General features: G+C 53.2%; 1 protein-coding gene and 2 long non-coding RNA genes across 19 annotated transcripts in view; 1 reads left to right on the top strand and 2 right to left on the bottom strand.

Annotated features, from left to right (window-relative positions):
- DNM1 (dynamin 1) overlaps positions 1-10,757 on the bottom strand; it is a 41,860-nt gene extending 31,103 nt beyond the window's left edge. For all 17 annotated transcript variants that reach the window (XR_004319504.1, XR_004319502.1, XR_004319503.1 and 14 more), the window contains exon 1: positions 10,477-10,757. Coding sequence is in view for 12 of the 17 variants with exons in the window: in XM_032478525.1 (XP_032334416.1) it covers positions 10,477-10,637 (161 nt within the window). In the remaining 5 variants the exon portion in view is untranslated. The remainder of the gene's footprint in view (positions 1-10,476) is intronic.
- LOC116663280 lies at positions 9,733-13,833 on the top strand. Its single transcript, XR_004319515.1, has 2 exons — positions 9,733-9,915; positions 12,826-13,833. It is a non-coding gene; the product is annotated as an uncharacterized LOC116663280 (long non-coding RNA).
- Positions 13,834-15,660: 1,827 nt separating this feature from the next.
- LOC116663277 lies at positions 15,661-18,250 on the bottom strand. Its single transcript, XR_004319511.1, has 2 exons — positions 17,372-18,250; positions 15,661-16,168 (listed from the first exon to the last, which is right to left on the bottom strand). It is a non-coding gene; the product is annotated as an uncharacterized LOC116663277 (long non-coding RNA).
- Between the last annotated feature and the right edge of the window lie 3 nt (positions 18,251-18,253).

Genomic DNA, 18,253 nt, shown 5'->3' with positions numbered 1-18,253 from the left:
CCATCTCGGCTCTGGTCCCGGTTCTCAAAGGGAGGCCTCACAAGGCCTTGGCAGTTTGTTAAAATGCACATTCCTCAGACTGGCTGGGTTAGATCTCGGCAGTGGGGGTGGGAGAGAGAAGGAAGGAATCTGGATTTTAAACACAATCCTCATATGATTTTCACGTTCCTGTGAAGTTCAGGCATCACTGGCTCAGTGGTGAGGAGCCAGTGCGCAGGCCCTGGGTTCGAATTCCACCTTGCTTTGGCCATTCCCTGGCCAGGAGCCTGGTGCCCCTGGGCAAGTTGCTTCACCCTCTGGGCCCCAGGGTCCTTGGCTGTGACCCGCGTGATCTAACCGGGGCGTCATATATTACTACGTGCAGCTGCGGGAGGCTTCACGGATGCTTTTCATGGAAAGAGCTTAGCCAGTGCCTGGGACATAGTAAGCCCTCAGCAGCTGCCGAGGAGGGCCTCCTGTTCTCAGCCTCCTCCCTGGGAGGGTTCCCAAATATCAGCAAGGAATCCAAAAACCTAAAGAACCCTCTGTCTCATCTCCTCTGGGCTCTGAATCGGATCTCGGGATTCTGACCATAAAATGTAGGATGGAAATGATGGACACCGAGGGGGAGGAATTTTCAGAGACCATCTCGCTTCCCCTGTTATTGTCCAGAGAGTGGGACAGAGGCCCAGAGAGGGGCAGGGAGCTGTGAAGCCACACAGCGATGGGAGAGGTGGCCAAGATGGGGCCAGGACCAGGAGGCCTGCTTCCTAGTCCCACACCTGGACAGGCAGTGAAGAGGACCAGCTGGTTCCCACATCCAGACTGTGAGCGTCTGCCTCTGCTGGATTCCTGCACTGGGCACTGGCTGGGTGTATCACAGGGGCTCAGGCAACACTCGAAGGAGCAAGCATGGCTTAGCTTTTCACCTGGTCAGACTGTCCCACACGCTCTGTTAAAGTGCCCCTTGGCACCTCCCTACTCGGGATTTGGGCCTCATTTGGCCTCCAGCCAGAGCCACCCCTGCATCTCCCACCAAGCTCCTGGTGAGCCCGAAGGAGGACAGAACAGGTGCCCAGAGAAAAGTGTGCCAGGCCCACCAGCCTTGGCTGCCGTGTGGGAGGGGTGGATGGTGACATGGCAGCTCTTCCCACTCATTCTAGACAGATGGTGGTTTCCCGGGGAGGCCTTGCCTTGCCATCTGCAGAGGCACCTTCAAACCCAAAGCACAGGGAGGATGAAATAAACATATCTCAGGTCCTCCGAGTACCACATACCCCCTGTCTGAATTGGCACTGTCACTCCAGAGGGGCCTGGAGAAATTACACCAAAGGGCCTGGTACCTGAGATCTGGGGCTGGGATGAGCTCAGGGACCCTGGTTCCCAGGTCCTGCTGAATGCAAACACCAGAAATTAACATGCTTGGTCTGCCAGGTACCCAGTAGCGGTCATTCTTAGAAGTCTCCTGTTTCCTGGGCTCTGATGTCAGACTGGCCTGGTGTTGAATGTTAGAGCTGCCACTTAGGAGCTATGTGGCAATGGACAAATGACCAGACCTCTCTAAGCCTCAGTTTCCATATCAGTAAAATGGGTTTCTGTGAGGCTTCTATAAATGAATGCCTGAATGAACGGTAGCTATGATGATACATATAACTTGAGCAAGCTGAGAATACAGGCTGGGCTCCCACAACAATGTCATCAATTGAGACAGCAGAGAAGGAGTTGGAAGGTGGGTCTCCTGGGCGCTGGCCGGCAGAGTGAGTGGAGGTCAAGGATATTTCCATCCAGATCTTGCCTTGAAAGTGGAAGGCAAGGGGGCTGGGTAAGCTGTGAGATGCCCTCTGAGCACGGAGCTAGGGTGGAGGCGAGGGGGTGGGTGGGCCAAGAAATACAGTTGGGAGGAGGTGAGGCTGCCTCCAGGCAACAAGTCCCTCTCTGTTCCTCTGCCCTAGGAGGCCCCGGCCAGGCCCACGTCACGCAGCCCATGAATTTCCACCTGAGGTTTGAACATTTCGGGGCATGTCCCTATGCTTCCTCTGATATTCTGAAATCCTGAGAGCAGAAGCTGGGCTGGTTCTTGTTTACCACTGTCTCCTAAACACTGGGCTCGGAGCCTGGGATGGAGCCGGCACTCAGGACACCCCTGTCGCCGAAGGAATCATTTGAAGACTAGCTTCTCCAGTTTCCCACCATCGCCCTCATTGTACAGATGCAGAAACTGAGGCACAGAAAGGGGAAGAGTGTTGCCCAAGATCACAGTGCAAGTTGGTGACAGGGTAGGACCAGTACCCAGGGCTCTGGACTCCAAGCCTGGAGCTCTTTCCACAACAACCATTTTCCCTATTAAAGAAAATCTGTAATCTTTCCTTCCATCTTATCTTTCTATCCCTTCTGCCTTTCTTCCTTGAGTCTCTCCTTCCTTCTTCCTTCCCTCCTTCCCTCCCTCCCTCTCACCCTTCCTTCTTCCTTCCTTCCTTTAAGTGTTGATAACTACACTTTCAAAATAGAAATAGACATCTCTTTTGCCCCTACTTTAAAAAAGTCATATGTTCTCTCTTTTAAAAAATTTCAGACAATACATAAATGTTTAAAAAATAAAAAGCAACCATCATCCCAACACCTGGGGATCACCACTGTAAACATTTTATCATTTATAAGAATAGTGCAATAACAATAGTGCAAACACTGGCGGATTGTTGACTGCCGGCCAGGATCTCTGCCGGGGGCTTTAAAATTTGCATCATCACGAGGTTTCTTTTTGGGGTGATGGAAGTGTTCTAAAATTAGATTGTGATGATGGTTGCACAACTCTGTAAATATGCAAAAAATCATTGAAGTATGCAATAAAAATGGGTGAAGTTTATGGCATTTAAATTATACCCCAGTAAAGCTAGCTGTTTAAGAAATCTGCATCCTCTTGATTGGTTCTGGAACGGCTGTGTGAGGTTGGTGTGATTGGTTTCCCCATCTTAAAGGGGAAGAAACTGAGGCTCAGAGAGATGAAGTCAGGTGCCCCTCATGTGCCCACACGAGCACGGGGCTCCCAGCCACACTTAGGTAGGTAACTCTATTTGTCTGACAGCTCACCAAGGACATTTCCCAGGTCCCTCAATACGGAGCTACATCTGGATCCTTATTTCTTATCACCAGCAGCTTGATGTGAAGGAATCTCAGCTCCATCACTAAATTATTTCCCTGCTCTGAACCTCAGTTTCCCCATCAGTGAAATGGAATACAGCCCAGCAACTCCCTCCTAGGGCCGCTAAGGGAATGCCCTGGGAACCTGGGTGTAGAGGGATCTAACAGAGGGTGCCCATTAGTGGCACCGTGAGCCACCTGAGTGCCCGTCATGTGCTAGGTGCCTGGGTGTGCTAGAGAGCATTGCATTCACCTGCTGAGGTCAGAGGTGAGCATGCATTCACCTGCTGAGATTTTCTCCCCGTCCTGGCTGGTGGCCTTATTTCCCTGTGCTAAGACTAGTGATAAAAGAGTGACATGGTTACAAACAGGTAAATTGTTCATAGTAACCCTGGTTGGAACTGCTGTCTGCCAGGAGCTCTCAGCCTAAGGCAGTGGGCCTCTTTCTCCCACTACGGCCCCTCATTCTGGGAAAAAACTAAGCCCTGCCCCATAGACCATGGTCATGGGGTAAAGGGTGGTCAGGGATGGCATCCTGGAGGAAGTGTTGGCTGATGTGAGACTTAGAGGATGAACTAGTGAAGGAAGAAGGCGAAGGTATGAAGAGCCTTCCTGGCAGAGAGAACAGCACACGCAATGGCACTCGGAGAGTGAGAGGGAGGCCCGCACGTTGTCCCATGACCACAAGAGATGCCGCTAGACCAGGAGGGAGCAGCTGGAGGGGAAGCCGGGCTGAGTAAGGCAGGCCTCAGAGGCCAGCTCAGGCGCTAGAACCTCTGCAGGGCAGGGGGCCAAGGAGGGCTTCAAGCAGAGGGCATTAGATTGGGAGGCCATGGAAGGTTCCGTGCTGTCAGATGGAGAAAGACAAGAAAGGAGGCTGCCCCAAGTGCTAAGACAAAGATGGTGGCGGCCAAGGCAGAGGGAGGGGGGTGGCCTGGGGCAGAATCCACAGGGCTTGAAGGCTGAATTGGATGGAGAAGATGAGAGAGGAGAGGGACGCTGACCTCGGGGCCTCTGGTCAGGGCACAGGGAAGATGCCATTGACCAGACTGTCTCAAACACCTGCCAAGACCAGTATTCCTCTTTTTCTTGTTGTCTATAGTAATTCCAATTTGCTTGAGCTGATTGCTCAAACCAGTTCTTATTCCTTAGTCAGATTTCAGTCCAAGGAGGGGACAAGAGTGCCCGAGAGACAGCCAGGGAGAGCAGAGGAGAAGCTGAGGTGTGTGGAGATGTAGGCACATGGGTTGGGGTGAAGAGGGTGGACATTCACATTCACATGGAGGCAGTGGACCTGTGCAGGTTCTAAACTGCCTCTGATTCCATTGCTGTGTGACTCTGGGCAGGTCCCCTACCCTCTCTGTGCCACTTCACCATCTGATATCCTGGGATGATGCTCTTCCTACTAACAGGTTATTATTTCCAAGAAGACAATAATCAGCACTGCCCTTGGATCTGGAGAATTGGGGCCCTGACCCTGGGTCCCATGCCTTAGGGGTCCTTCTTGCGATCTCTGACCTCACCTCCCCCATGGAGCAAGCAGTACACCCACGGGCCAAGGGAAGTGCCAGATGGAGTCTGTGCACCCCCTCCTAGGCCACATTCAGTGCCCTGGAATTCTCTGTCTCAAGATACCTCTAGAATCTTCCCTCCCACTGAGGGCTACCCTCACTGTTGGGAGGCACCCCTGGGGCCACGGTGGGGAGTAGAGGGGTGATGGGAGTCTTTTCAGGGGACTCGGATGGAGCTGGGATATGAGGGCAACCTGGGGACAGAGGCCACCGTGCCTACACCTTCACATCCCATCACAGAAACTGGAGGAGTCTGAAATGCTAAATTCAAAACCAGCCTGCCAGGTTGTTTTGAAGGTGTTTGTCAAGGTGGGAGGGCGGAATGTATTGTATTTAGCAACCCGTAGCTTGATTTATAACTGGAATATTCAGACACACGGCCCGTGGGCTCCACTTCTGCTCCTGTTCAGGGCAGATAACATCACGCTGGCTACTGGCTTCCTTCAACTCCCCTCCTCCCCCAGATTCCGACCCTCCAACCGCAGCCAAGGCCTGGGAAACTCGATCCTCCTGGTGCCGGGATCAGATGCCGTTTGCCAGAGTTACCTTTCATCCCTAGCTCCTGGGGCCACTGGGTGGGGTGGGGTTTGGGAAAGATGTCCTCTGGTGGGGATGGGCATGCAAGTCTAGCTGTGGGTGTGTGGCAGGCGGGCGCTCTGAGCCAGAGAAGTGGGAGCAGAGAGTGGCTGCCTGGGTGGAGGTGGCTGTTGGACTGGCAGTGCCTCCTCAGCCCTCCTGGTCTCACTGCAGCCTCCACTCCTCCCCCGGTCACACTGCCCTTCCTCCAGGTTCTCAGACCTCCACTGGGCTCCCTCCCACCTCAGGCTGTTGCTCAGGTGGGACCCTGGACCTGGAACAGGGTCACTCTTTTGCCTGACCAAGTCCTATTTTTTTCTCAGGCCCAGACTTAAAAGCTCAAATGTCTTCTTTGGCCCTCTGATGACACCCTTGCCTTCGATAATCAGGCTCCTGATACCCTTCTTCAAACACACAACAGAAGAACTCTTTGTGTGATTTAGCGTCTGTCTGTCCCTCTCAGCTGTGGGCACCCCCTAAGAGCAGGGATGGGTCCGGCTTGTTAACAGCTGTATCCTCAGGGCCTGGCGCACTGTGTGCCAAGAAGATGTCAGTTCCCTCTGCCCCTCCAGTCAGTGACTTTCTACCTATGATGTCTCAATTATCCCCTACACTTCTTTGGCCTCAGTCTCCAAATCTGGGTAATGGGATCACTAAAATGAAGCCCAACTTGTTCAGAGGAAGTTAGTAGCAGGGAGTGGACTGTTCCCTGTGGGAGGGGCCGGGGCTGACCAAGAGAGGGGCTCTTATAGGCCAGAGGCCAGCACAAGCCCATGCTGGGGCAAGGATGCAGAGGAAGGGGTGGGGGAATTAGTAGGAGGAAGGGAGCCTGAGCAGGAGTAGGCAGATGCACCAGGGAGACCCAAAACCTTGCCTTCCAGGGCTCTGGGCAGAGGCTCACTCACCAGGCTCCTTGCTCCACACTTGCTGGAGGAGATTCTCCCTCCCCAACCCACGCCCAGACCACCTCCTGGCCAGAACCTACGTCCAGGCAGAACAGAACTGGCCAGACCTTACCCTGAGTGCTTCATGGGCTTGATCTCAACACTCACAACAATCCCAGGAGGGAAGTGCCATTATTATCCCCATTTTACAGACGAGCAGGGTTTAAGAAACATGTCCAAGGGTGCCCAGCTTATAAGTGGCAGAGCTGAGCTACAAACCTATCTGATGCCAGAGCCTGAGCCCTCAGCACCTCGGCTACATCCCCACTGGCCTTGGCCTCCCCAGGGGCCAAGCGGGAGGAAACGTGGGCACCGCCCAATCATCCGTATGCCTGGGCACCTGAGTGAGCAAGGCCAGGGGCCCCAGAGCCTGGAAGCCTGTCCCAGGACACTTGACTTGGTGGTGGATAGGGATTGTGGGGAGGGGACATGCAGCTGGGGGCAGACAAGGAAAGCCTAGGGCACCAGACATCTGCTGACACAATGCTGGGGTGTCCTGGGGCCCACGCACACTCCTGTGCCTGCATGTGCTCCCAAGATGAGCTCAGCTACGCTCAGCGGTTTACATCACATCTCTTCCGGATTTATATTTCCAGCCCACCTTCCCTCTGAGCTTCTGACTTGCATCACCACACTGCCCAGCTGACAGCTCTGATTCGACCAGTTCAAAACCAAACTCCTGATCTTACCCCCTACTCCCCAACCTGCTCCGCCCGTACTCCGTGAATGGCACCAACACCCACCCAGGGTCAAAGGTGCTGAAGTCACCCCGGCTTCCTCTTTCCTCACCTTCCACATTGCATCCACCAGCAGGATTTGTGGGACCCTCCAAAATACATCCTGAATCCTGCCTTTCTCCTCCCCTCTCTGCTGAAGCCCAGGTCCAGGCCCCATCACCTCTTGCCCACCGCAGCAGCCACCTCACCTGTCTCCTGCCCGCCTCCCCAAGTTACACAGTTGCTGGAATCAGCTCAAGCCACTCCACTACTTAAAAGCGTCTGATAATAAGGTAAACAAACCCAGCTCCTCAGCATAATCTGAGGGCCTTGAAGATCTAGCCCCTGCCTATCTCTCTGATGCCAGGTCCACCTTGCTCACCAAGCACCAGGCACAGCGCTTCCTTTCTGTTCTTCAGACCCACCAAATTTGTTACTGCCCCAGGGCCTTTGCATCTGCTGTTCCCTCAGCCTAGAATGCATCTCCCCACATAATCACAGAGCTTCTTGTCCCTCAGTTCTCATCTCAGATGCCACTGCCTCCTAGAGACCTTCTTTCACCTCCCTGTGGAAAGTGGCCCTTCTCCCTCCTAGCACTGACCACATTCCCCAGTCGTCTTCATATACATGCATGTATGTGTTCCTGGGTTTACGATGTCAGAGTTTCCCCTCTGGGATGCAGAGCTTTTGTCTTTTCTACCATCGAATCCCCATTGCTGAGACATCATGGACACTCCATGAATATCTGCTGAATGACTGAGTGAATCAGCCTCAGTTTTCCCTTTTGTAAAAATGGGACGAAGAAATATCATAGAGAAGCCCTAGCAGGGTCCTGGGCAGCTGCTTGGGCCACCTCCACTGCAGAGCTGACAACAGGGTCCTCCTGGGTGCCCGGGAGCCCAGGGCAGCCTGGAGCAGCCTCTCCTTCCCCTGATGCATTTTCCACTTCCTCTCCATGGGGGGTTGGCTCCCAGGAAGCCCCAGGAGGCAGAGCAGCTGTTATCATGCTCACGGGGCTGGGGACCTGGCCCTAAGTAGAGAGGTGGTGACCCATGACAGAGCAGGCAGGGCTGTCTGGGGGCCCCACTGAACCTCAGTTTCCCACCTGGACTCTAGCCCTGGCCCCCTCACTAGCTTTCATGAGGATCAAATAATGCTGTCCCTACTCACTCCTTCGCCTCAGGCCCAGCCCTTCTGCTCTATCTGCGTCTGGACAGCCGGTGCCTCCTCCCGCAGGGCCACAGTCAAGGGGTATTGGGTTGTGGAGGGCAGTGAGAGGGCCTTGCCTCCAGAGGCAGAGTCCACATACTACTCCACCACTCGACAAGCAGACGGTTGCCGAAGTCAACCGTAGCCGGGCTGGTCTGCTGAGCTGTCTGCTTTCTGGTCCCTCTCTCTGCTGGACAGTGAGCTTTGAGGGCAGGAGCCAGGTCTGTCCTAGCACACGGAGGCCCCAAAGATAACTGATGGAGAAAATGAGGGCCCACACACCTGCATGACCCTGTGCTCAGTGCAGAGCTTGGCTCTCAGAAGCTGTGAAAGCTTGAGATTGAAGTCTAATAGATGCTGTCCTTCCCAGCTGTGTGACCTTGGACAAGGCATCTAACCCTTGGGTCTCAGTTTCCTCACCTGCAGGATGGGCATCATGGTACCTGCCTTGTGGGGCTGCTGTGACCCATCCCATATAGCATGGTGTGGGGCACGTGGGAAGGGCTCAGCAGATGGGAGCTGAGGTCACCTTCCTCTCTGTGGCTTCTGCCCAGAGCACGCAGCAGGCACAGAGCGGGCGCTCAGCGGATGTCAATGGATGAAAGGCAGGACTATGGTCTGCACACTGTAAAGTGCTGGATGTCCAAGAGTGTCACTGAAAGCACGAAGGCCTCAGGGATTTATTGTCTCCAGGTTCCTCCCACGCCCTCACTCTGACTGCCAGGCCACAGGGAAGGGGCCCATCTGTATGTCTCCTGCTTGTGTCTCTGCACCTGGTGGGGAGGTGGTCACGTGAGCAGGAGGGGGTTCTGTGGGACCCAGTCCTGGGGAGACAGACAGCATCCCCCTCTGCTGACCAGATGGGCCTGGCCGCCCCTACAGAGGCTTTCCAACGTCCCATGGATACATCACTCCAGCAGGACCCTTCCCTCTCACCCCTAGGATTGACCCTGGGCTTCCCAGTTCATTTGAGGGGCAGAAACAACCATCCAGTCTAATTGTCCGTATTAGAGATGGAGAAACTGAGGCTCAGAGAGGGCAAGTGGCTCGCCTGAGGTTTCACAGCAGAACCTGGCTTGGACCCAGGATGTCTCGCCTCAGAACTGCTCTCCCTCTGAGGGGGAAGCCTCTGCCTACCTCCCTCTCCCACGTACCATTTGCTTCTTGAGCCATAAAGGTCAGTGGAAGAAAGCTAGGGTTTCTGAAGAAGGTGAGGGAGGGAGATGACGGAGTGGGGTGGTCAGTGTCAATTCTCCTGCCTCCTCCCCCAGTCTGCCCAGCCCCCTACTCTGCCTCCAGCACCGGGGGAGCGCCATCCTCTCTCTCTCCTCAGCATCCAAAAAGCCATCTCTGCCTCCCCTTTCTTGGGGGAGCCTGGGGGGGTCACAACACTGCCTGCCCCCCTAAACCCAGGACACTTTGCCTTTGCAGTTGGCCCCTACTCCGTGCCACCTGGCCCTCCCAGCGCCTTGTGGGATCAGAGGCAGGAGAGGGATTAGGGTGTGCAAATGGCTCCCCCCCGCCCCCCGCCACCCTGCCTCCCTGTCTTAGTCATCTCTGCCCTCCACCGCCTTCTCCCTCTATTACAATCCCTCTGCCAGGCCAAGGGGAGAAGGACATTGACAGGCGGCCCCCACTCAGGGGCGGCAGCAGGGCAAGGCGCCGACTGCTCAGAAAAGGATCAGAAGCAGTTTCTCCCCCACCCCCTCCCCTTCCTCATCCTGCAGCCCGTGTCTCCCCCCTCTTTCGCGCTGCGCACGGATGGCGGCCGGAGCCGCAGAGGTGTGTGTGTGACTCGGGGGAGGCTGTGGCTGGTCCCCCATGCCCGTGGGACTATGTCCTCTCCCATGGGCTATGGGGGGGGGGGGATTGTCCTCTGCCACGGTCCAGGAATTCCAGAGGGGAAGTAGCTGTCCTCCATACAGACTGGGTATGGGGGCTCTGCCCTGGGGGTGCTGCCCGCTTCAAGGGACCCCCAGAACCGAAGGGAGACGCTGAGTAATGCAGGCCCCTCAGTGCCCTTGGGTGCGGGGTGGAGGGGCGGGAAACAGCCCTTTGCCAGGGTCTCTTGGTACAGCTCTGTCTTCCCTAAAGGATGGGGAGGAGGAGGGGGCGTGATCCCGTGGCCGCTGGCTTGACGTTTGCGGACAAGCGGGGGGCGTTGCGCCCCTGAGGGGCTCTCACGGAGGGGGAGGGCCGCCTCCTTCTGGCTAGAGGTGGGGGGCGCGCCGTCCGCCGTGCAGCGCCAGGGGCTGCGAGGTCGCGGCGCCGTCCGGTCCGGGTGGCGGAGGCCGGGAGGACCCGGGAGGAGGGAGTCCGCGCTCAGGGGCGCGCCGCTCCTACCTTCCTACGAAATTCTCCAGCACCGAGCTCTTGCCGGCGCTCTGGCCGCCCACCACGGCGATCTGAGGCAGGTCGAGGTCCGCGTTCTGGCCGATGGCGGAGAAGGCATCCTGCAGCCTGTTGACCAGCGGGATGAGATCCTCCATGCCGCGGTTGCCCATGGCTGCGGCTGGCCCCACGGGCTGAGATCCGGCCGCCGCTTGGGCTCCCGGCTTCGGCTCCGCGGCTGCAGCCGAGCGCTCCGATTGCCTGCGCCGCGGGCCCCCCGCCCCTCGGGGATCGGAGTGGAGCACTGCGCCAGGATGTCGCTAGAGGGCGCCCGCGGCTGGTAGCCATGCGCAGGCGCCGCCCGCGGCACCATGGGGATTGTAGTTTTCTCTTTCTGCGGTTTTTGGGGCGCTCGAGCCGTGTCTTGGGGGTGCGGACACTGCACTGCAGATATCACTGCTGGAAATGGGCACTGTCTCCTAGGTACTAGGTACCCTTAATACCAGGTTTCTTGGAAGTAGTCATGTCTGCCTCACTCCATCTTACAGATGAGGAAACTGAGGGTTGGAGAGATCCGCCTCCTCCAAGGTCAGTCTCCTGACCTGGAGTTCCACTTGGCCTCACTACCTTCTACTCTAGGTTCTGACACTAATTCAGACACTAATTCATTTCTGGCATGTCCTTTCCCACCTCTGGGCTTTCATTTCTCTGTTTCTAGGAGAAAATATAGAACATTAATTCTACAAATATTTATTGAACACCTACTCTAAGCCAGACCCTGTTCTAGGCACTGGAGATACAGCAGTAAACAAGGCAGACAGGGTCTCTACCCTCACAGACCTTACATTCAGGTGGTGGAGACAGAGAGTGAGTGAATAAACAGATAAATAGTAAAAGTGAAAGTAGTTTATACTAATAATCATGGAAGAAATAAACAGGGGGTGTGAAGAGGGGTTCCTATGTGGGTGCAAAGAGTCCACTTTAGCCTGGGAGGTTAGGGGGAGATCTCTGACGAGGTGACATTTGAGAAGAGACCCAAATGACGAGAAGGAGCCTGCTACAGGCAGATCAGGGGAAGAGCATGCCAGGCCGAGTGCATAGCAAGACAAAGACCCTGATACTTGGAAGGCCCTTCTTGGGACCATTGGACTTCCTGTCCTGGAAAGTGGCAGCCTTTTTCCCAAACCATTAGGGTGGTGGTAAAACAGTGGGATTTGAATCCGGGACTTCTACAACTCTGCCCTGTTTATCCTTTCTACATGGAGAGACCATGGGGCCCCAGGCCTAGCCATCTACCTCTTTACTTAAGGAACCTAATTTGGACTCCCCACAAGGAGACTAGGAAAGAGAAGCCAGCCTATCCTGTGCTGCTGGGGTCAGCAGGTCACTCTGAATGTGAACAGGGTTGGGGCACTACTGGGAAATCAATCAGTGGACTGTGAGTTGGGACTGTCATTCATTCACCCACTGAATACATATTTATCGAGCCAGGAACTATGCTAGACCCCAGAGACAAAACACTGAGAAAAATGGACAAAGTTGTCACCCACATGTAGTTTATGGTCTAGTGGAAAAAGGACAAAGCACAAATAAGCCAATAAATATGACTCTATCAGATGGTGACGAGTGCTCTGGAAAGCAAGAAAGCTGGGGAAGGTTGGAGGTGGAGGTAGTGTTGCTATTTTGTATAGAGTGGTTGGAGAAGAACTCTGGTAAGGTAAAAATGTGAGCAGAGACATGAAGGAAGTGAGGGAGTAACCCTTGTGGACATCTAGGGGAGGAATTTTCCAGGAAGGCAGAGGAGAATAAGCAGGCCCAATCCTAGCAGCCTGGCCTGGGCCTTAGACAAGCTGTGTGATCCACGTCCCTCCACATCTCTGAGCCTCAGTTATCTAATCTGAGTAATGGGGATAATGATAGATCGGAATGCCTGTGAGGGGCATGGCCTGTGCCTGGCGCTTGGGAGACCCTTATTAAACCACTGCTTTGAGGATGCTAATGATGCCACGTCCTCCAGACAGCTGGAACATCAGCCACACGCAACGCACATCCTGAGCAGCTGTTCCAAGCCAGACTGTTATTATGCCCTGAGAACCAGAGAGGGCAAAGATGAATCCTGGAGTGGAGCCATTGATTTGGGGAGAGGGTACAGGTTACAGATGTCTGCCTAGAGGGTCACCATCATGGCTGGGTTGTTTTTCCTAATTACAATAGGGAAACATATTCTAAAAATCAGACTTTACACAGTATTTGAAAGCTTCTGGTCATCCTCCCACCCAGAGATAACCACTATTTATAGTTCAGAGTTTATTCTCTGGCTTATCCCATATATATTTGTTTCATTTCATTTTGTTTTTACAGAAATGGGATCATACTATAAATCTTGTGTAAATCAGTGTATCACTGATGCCAGACCAGCAGCCTGACTATCGCCTGGAGTTTGTCAGAAATGCAGAATCTCAGGATTCACTCATAACCCACTGAATCACAACCTGCATCTAACAAGAATCAAGAGCCCTGGGAGACTGCTGTGCAAATCAAAGTTAGAGAAGTTCTAATATATATTATTACACGCAACTTGCTTTTTTAGCAACGGTGTGTCTTTGACATCTTTCAGTGTAAGAACCAACAGATTGATTGATCACATTCCTTGTTCATGGCTGCATAGTTTCCTACTGTTTGGCAGTGCTCTGGTTTTGTTCCCTGGTCCACTAAAGATGACTGTGCTGAGCTTGAAGAATGAATGGATAAAATGTCACTAGGGGTTGTGGAGAAAGATTGATGTTCTGGGTGGAGGAATCAGCATAAGCAAAGGTACAGAATCAGAAAGAAAATGAACATGAAATGTACCCTGGCCTTATTCCCACAAGGCTTGGTGAGAACCAAAGGAGGGTTACTGCAGATGGTTCTCCCAGATGATGAGAATTAAACAAGCGTTAGAAATGGCTTTGACCCTCTACTTCGAGTACCAACGAGGGAGAATTCTCTCTGGAGCTCCTGAAGTTGTAACTATCACCTATGCTGGTGGATCAGCAGCGGGAACACTCACTGGGCATACTCCCACCCCCGGGCCAGTTACTGTGCTGAGATGCAACTCTCAGGAGGGAGAAATTCTTATTAGCTCCCTTGACAGATGAGGCAACTGAAGCACTAAGAGCAATGTGCGTGAGGTCATGAAGCCAGGAAGTGATGGAGTGAAGATGGAAATGGAGGTTAGTGAGACTCAGAGCTTCCATGTTTATATCCTATACTGCACCAGCTCTTGTAATCTATATATTTTTAATGCACATGAAATAAAACACTAGTCCCTTCTGATAGGGTTTCTGTTGGCCATACAACAAGTGCTCAATAAATACTGATTGTATTGAATTGCACAGTGGCCTTATTATACATCTCCTGGGTCAAGCTGTTATATTTAGTCACTGAGTCTGCTCAGGGTCTGGCCCTTTGGATTCATTCATCCTTCAACAGGTAGTGATTAGTGGCTACTTCATGCCAGACCTCAAGCAGGACATAGGGGGATAAAGAGGTTAATCAGATGCAGTACTTGTCCTGCTAGAAGACACCTGGCTATGTCTGGGGCAAGGTAACTGCTGAGGAAGCAGCTGGGCCAGGCTGGGGCTCACACAGAGCCCTCCTCTGTGTGGCTGGGGTCTGGGCATCAAGATTTCTCAGGGGCTTTTGGGTGCTGATGGTCCAGGCATCTGTGCTTGCACTGCCCTATCTCACAATGAGGAGCTCCCTATAAGCCTGGAACAAGGCAGGTGCCCTTGTGTGCGGAGGATCAAGGGCGCAGCTCTGAAGCTGGATTGCCTGGTGTTCAAATCCAGCCCCTACCACTGTCTAACCTGATAACCTTTGGCAAGTCACTTCACCGCCAGAGCCCTCAGTTTCGTCATCTGTAGAAAGGGGATAATACTATTACCTAACTCATAGGGTTATGTGAAGACGATTTAGTGATGTAATAATTCAGGTAAAACATGAGAACAGTGCCTGGAGCAGTGAGTAGTTAGAGCTACGATTAGTGTAATTATAATCATCATTACCATTGTACTGTCTGAAGAAACTTCAGTCTCATGAAGGAAGCAAAGGGCGTCACCTCTTGGTGGGAAGGATAAAGGATCATAAACATGCCAGGATTTGTGGGAGAGAGACAGAGCTAGGTCCGGAGGCCTGAACTGGGGGCCAGCTCGATCCCTGGGTGGCTTGGCTTAAGGGAATCTCAGGCCCCAGTGGGCCCCAGGTTGCCCAATTATTCCCCATGTGGACAGAGGGCTTTGAGAGTCTATCTGGTAATCAGGGAAGGCTTCCTGAGGAGATGACATTTGAATTGAGCTGGGAGGACTAGACAGGAATTGGCCTGGTGAGAAGTGAGAGGAGAGGGAGAGCATTGTGAGGGCAATTTGGTTCCTTTGACAGAAGACAGCCACTGTGGCTGAACCTGGTAAGTGCTGGGTGGGTGGGGAGACAGCCTGTTACCCACAAGCCAGTCCTGTGCAGCAGAGTTGGCTACGCTTAAGATCCTAAGTTGGAAGGAGTCCTGCCCCAGGTCACTCCGGAAGGTAGGGGCAGCAGCAAGACTGTGCCCACCCTGTCATTCCCCACCTCTGTTCTCTGTTCCCCTCACTGTGCTTAATAATAGGTAAAGGTACAGATGGATGACAGCTACTGGGGAGGTCACATGATAAGTATATGGTCTTACATTTTTCTCTGCTCTAGTCTGACCTGGAGCTGTCGCTGAGCACAGCCTGTTCCTGGGATTTCTGAGCTCGGTGTCTGGTCGTGGGCACACTCCATTGCTGTGCCGTGCTGGGTGCCTCCGTGAGGTTTGCCTCTGTGCTGTGATAGACATAGATTTCAAGGAGGGAAGAGCTGCTGTGATGAACCTGGGGATGGAGGGAGGAAACTGCATCTCGGAGTCATTCATTCATTCATTCGCTCATTAACTGACCTTCCCCAAGCAACCATGATGTGCTGGGGTCTGAGTTGGTTTCCCAAGGACACGGGCTACATCCTACTGTCAAGGGGCACATGACATTATTGAGGGCAGAAATAAGGGGAGGAAGTGGCAGGTTACAGGATAAAAACACATAATCAATAACTGGTTAGAATGTATACTGGGAAAATAGTGACAAAAGCCACCACAGAAACTGTGCAGGTGCTAGATCAAGAAACATGCAAACCCACAACAGAACGCAAGGCTTGAATAGATGCAGATATTTACCTCATTCTTAAACTGCAAAGCTCAGGATAAAGATGGCCTCGCTTCTCCCACTTAAACACATTTCATGCAACACCAGTTGAAATTCAATGGAATTTTGGCAGGGGCAGGGGGTGGAGGGGGAGGTTTGACAAAAATCATTCCATAACTTACTTGAAAAAAATTACATGATTGGGAATTGGCAAGAATTTTTAAAAACATAACAATAGCAGAGGCTTGTGCTCTCAGGCATTAAAATATACTCCAAAACTATAATAATCACACTGTGATATCACTATGGGAAGAGACAGGTAGATTCCTGGAGCAGAATAGGTCTGGACACAGATCCACACCAATATGAGTCTATTTCATGATAAAAGTGCATCTCAAATTAGAGGCATGTATGAGGGCTCCAAGTGATGCTTCATCTTCAGATTTCATTTGGGATGCAAAGAGATGGGGCTTCTCTTCTCCCTCTAAATATACTTCATTGAAGGGCTTTGCCTGCAAGGGATTGGTTAAAAGCAATTAACATGAGTCTAGCTCCAAACAGTGCCCCCAGAGCGTTCACATCCACAATCTAGTCTGGTCTTCAAGGAGGCAGCACAAGGTCAAATACATTTTAAAAAGTGTCCTCTCCCTCTCCACGATAAAGTCAACCAAACTGACTACAGCAAATTAGAAAAAAAAAAAAAGGAGAGAAATTGAACCCCCCCCCATGAGCCCACTATACACATACATTCTTTCCAAAACTGGGATCATCATGTGTATGCAGTTTTGTAACCTGCTGAGTTCACTTCACGTCATACTGTGAGTCTTTAAACATACTTTGAAAACACAATTCTGAAGGCTGTGTGCTATTTCTTAAGAGGCAGACACCATGGCTTATTTAGCTGTTCCCCAGAGTTGATTATTTTCCAGACAGCTATTCTAAATAACGTTTCAGTGAGCGATTTGCTGGCTTTTAAAAGACTTGTTTCTGATTATTTTCTTGGGCTAGATTTCTACAAGTGGAGTTACCAGGCCAAGGGGCAGAACACATTGAAGAATCTCTATAGCGAATTTGCAGATTGCTCTCTGGAAAGATGAACCAACACAGGAAGCCAGCGCTGGCTTCCCTACCTTCACCAGTATGAGCATTATATTTAGGTGTTTTTTTTTGTTTTTTTTGTTTTTTTGTTTTTTGTTGTTGTTTTTTTTTTACTTTGGCAATTTGCTAAGCTCGTCCTGTGCCAGGTGCCAGTGCTAAACATTATGTAATACCATCACCACACACCCCGCTCCCCCTGGGAGGGGGCACTCATTTTACAGACGAAGAAACAGGCTTAGAGAGGCCTCCCACATCCGCCAGGGTCGCCTAGCCAGAAGGCCGTGGAGCCCCAGTTCAATCCCGCACCTCTCCAAGACTAGCACCCAGATCTGTCTGGTTGGAAGCCTGGGCGATCTTGACTCGACCTCACCTCTCCTTCCCTACTGCCTCTATCTTGGTTCTCACCAGAGCCGAGTGTTCTGATCTGGGTGGATATGATGCTGTCACACCCTTCCCTAGCGCTACCTGCCTTCTGGGCGATAAAACCCAACTCCTCAGGCCCGCCTTCAAAGCCTGCCTCGTCCAGACGGCCCTTGCACCCCTGAGCCCAGCCCAGCCCCTCCCTCCGGCCACTCGTAGCCGCTTTCGCCCCTCTAAGTCCAGGCAGAGTTAGGCACCTTTGCGACCGCCTGGGGCTGCAGTAGATCCCGTCCGGAGCTTTAGGGCAGCGCTTGTCACATGACTGCAGTTGACACTCGGGTCTCCGCTGGGCTGACCTCAGTTCTGCGCGTCCCTAGCGCCACCGTGCGCCCTGCGGCACAAGGTCGGCGCATAATACGAAGGGAGCGCATTGCCTAGGGCTGTTAAAGTTGTGGTCGGCTTTAAGTAACAGAAAAGATTGCTATTCAGTAATCGCGGATTATTTGGCTCAGTGACTTGGAGTGGGGACCGAGGAGAGGGGAGCTGGGACGCGGAACAGAGTCGTAATTGAAGGGTCTTCGTGGGCGGGGCCGTTCAGAGGGAGGATGAGCTCCGTTTTTTTGTCATTGAACTCAGCCGTCCTCAAAGGTTCCCGAGTCAAATCGGAGAAAAAACACTTTCAAATTGACCACCCCACCCCCTTCCAGGGCGAATTCTGCCTCGCCGTTCGGGTCGCCCTCTCGCCAAGTCTTCCTCCCCGAATGCACAGCGGGTCGCACGCCTCCTCCCACCCAGCCCCGCGCGGGGCCCCCTGATCGCGGGACAGTGGCGGCCGCGGGGAGGTCGGTTGGGTATGGTCCTCCTCGAAGTCGCCCGAGATAACGCCGCCAGACGACAGACCCCTCAGCGCGACAGAAGGATCTCGGTCTCAAGTTCGCCCCTTCCCGACACGGAGAACGCGGGGCGGAGAGTCTGCGCTACCCAGGGTCCCCTGGCAGCCCGGAGCCACGCCCGCCGCCGCCTCCTTGACGCCTGGTGAGCCGGCGCCGCCGGCGCAGCGTGACGGGGTGCGCGGGAAAGGATCTCGCGGCGCGACCGGGGCACCCGGACCTCCCGTCCTCCAGAGGGCGCTGCCGCGG

Source organism: Camelus ferus, chromosome 4 (genome assembly GCF_009834535.1).
Source record: "Camelus ferus isolate YT-003-E chromosome 4, BCGSAC_Cfer_1.0, whole genome shotgun sequence".
NCBI classification, from domain to species: domain Eukaryota; kingdom Metazoa; phylum Chordata; class Mammalia; order Artiodactyla; family Camelidae; genus Camelus; species Camelus ferus.
Note: the sequence above shows the minus strand (reverse complement) of the source record. Positions and strands in the feature narration are given on the sequence as shown.